Source organism: Triticum dicoccoides, chromosome 7B (assembly GCF_002162155.2).
Source record: "Triticum dicoccoides isolate Atlit2015 ecotype Zavitan chromosome 7B, WEW_v2.0, whole genome shotgun sequence".
NCBI lineage: Eukaryota > Viridiplantae > Streptophyta > Magnoliopsida > Poales > Poaceae > Triticum > Triticum dicoccoides.
Window position 1 is genome coordinate 501,560,614 of NC_041393.1, and position 1,697 is coordinate 501,562,310.

A 1,697-nucleotide genomic window follows, 5' to 3' on the forward strand; every position below is an offset into this window, starting at 1 on the left:
TAGTAGAGATTAATTTAAATCTTTTGGGTTTCATAATTCAACAGTATTTTAAATCTTTTCGTAAAACAAAAACAATATTGTAAATCTATAGTTCTTCAATTTTTAAATTCAAAACAAGGTAGCAACAAATGAGAAAGCAACATTGTCTTTTCACTTGTGCGCATGCAACCGAGGTCTAGACTGAACTGAAACTCTCATACCTCATTCAAGATGCAGTGGCCCAGGACCGGTCTGGTTCAATAAATCTGGAAATTTTGCTCCAAAACACTCATTACTCCATGAACTTCCTGCTGTTAAACTGATCATAGTTGCAATGTGGTATATCTGGTGGCAAAGAAGGCATGGCGTGAAAGGCGAGTCGATTCAGACACCTCAACGGACAGCAATGACTATTTGAGTGTTGGCTACAAATTTTATTCGCAGCTGTACACCGAAACACTCTTGCCGGAAGGATGATCATATGCGGAAGAAATCAAACCAGGGGACTGTTAAAATTAACGTGGACGCATCATTTCATGCTGAAAATATGTCAGGAGTTTGCGGAGCTGTGGCCAGGGATGAGCAGGGCAACTTTATTGCAGCGGCAGCTTGGATATTACCACACGTATCATCCGCAGTAGCTGCAGAAATGAAGGCCATTCGAAGTGGAATAATCCTAGTGTCTAATATCGGATATACCAAGATTATCATGGAATCTGATAGCATGAACGCTTTGGAGGTATTTGCGCATCCGGAAGCATACATGAGTCCTGATACTCCGATCATTATGTAAGCCACTATCTTAGCCTTGAAGTTTTCAGATATTACTTTTGTCCACTGTCACGGGGGAGCAAATCTAGTGGCGGATATTTTAGCTAAGCATTGCTTTAGTTTAAATGCTTCAGAATATCGGGAGGGGGATGCCCGTGACTTTATTCTTCCCCAGACTGTAAACGACATGGCTATTGTTTGAGAAATACAATTTGATATGTTGAAAAAAAAGGTAGCAACAAATGAGACTGACCACCCGCGGACAAGCGATGGACCCTAGTCTCGCGAGTCTTTGCTTGAGGTCTTGACCTGCCGTCTTTTTAGCATTAGCCGTTTTTTTATAATTAGAAAAGAAACTGCCTAGTTATACTACTCCTATAATAACCTGGACCGATCTGTAATAACGGGGAAGCTCCAGGGTGCGGAGCATAGTACAGGTAGAACTGCGCCGCTTGGTTTATAGCGGCAGGCCAAGAACTCCAAGAAGCGCAGGTGGGGGGAGGAGAAGCAGCGGCGGCAGCGGGATAGTTTCGGGAGAGAAAGAGAGGGGGCGGTGGGTGGGAGCGAGAGGTTGGGAAGCGGGGGAGGGCCAGTTCCTCTTTTTCGGCGGGGGCGTTTTGTCTGCCGCCGGGATGGGCGACTCCGGCGGCTCCGTCGTGTCTATTGACGTCGAGCGCATCTCCTTCGGCGGGAAGGTCCGTGCCCCCCTGCTACCTCTATCTTTCTTCCTCGAATCCGCAAATTTCGTGCCGGCGCGGTTAATTTCCGCTAGTATCGCGGCGATTTGGTTGGCGGCATTGGAGCTGCTTGGGAGGAGGATTGAAAGGTATGGGCGCCTGGAGATGCGACCTCGGTGATGATATTGGAGTTTAGCTGGGTTCATATGGTTTGATTTCTATTGGAGTAGTTGTATGCGTTGGATTGTTTGGAGGCCCAAAGGGAAAGGG

General features: G+C 46.5%; 1 protein-coding gene across 1 annotated transcript in view; it reads left to right on the forward strand.

Moving 5' to 3' along the window:
- Positions 1-1,291: 1,291 nt before the first annotated feature.
- Positions 1,292-1,697, forward strand: part of LOC119338050 (protein NDL1-like) — a 4,626-nt gene continuing 4,220 nt past the window's right edge. Inside the window, exon 1 of the mRNA XM_037610342.1 lies at positions 1,292-1,445. Within this exon, the coding sequence (XP_037466239.1) occupies positions 1,383-1,445 (63 nt within the window). The 5' untranslated portion in view covers positions 1,292-1,382. The remainder of the gene's footprint in view (positions 1,446-1,697) is intronic.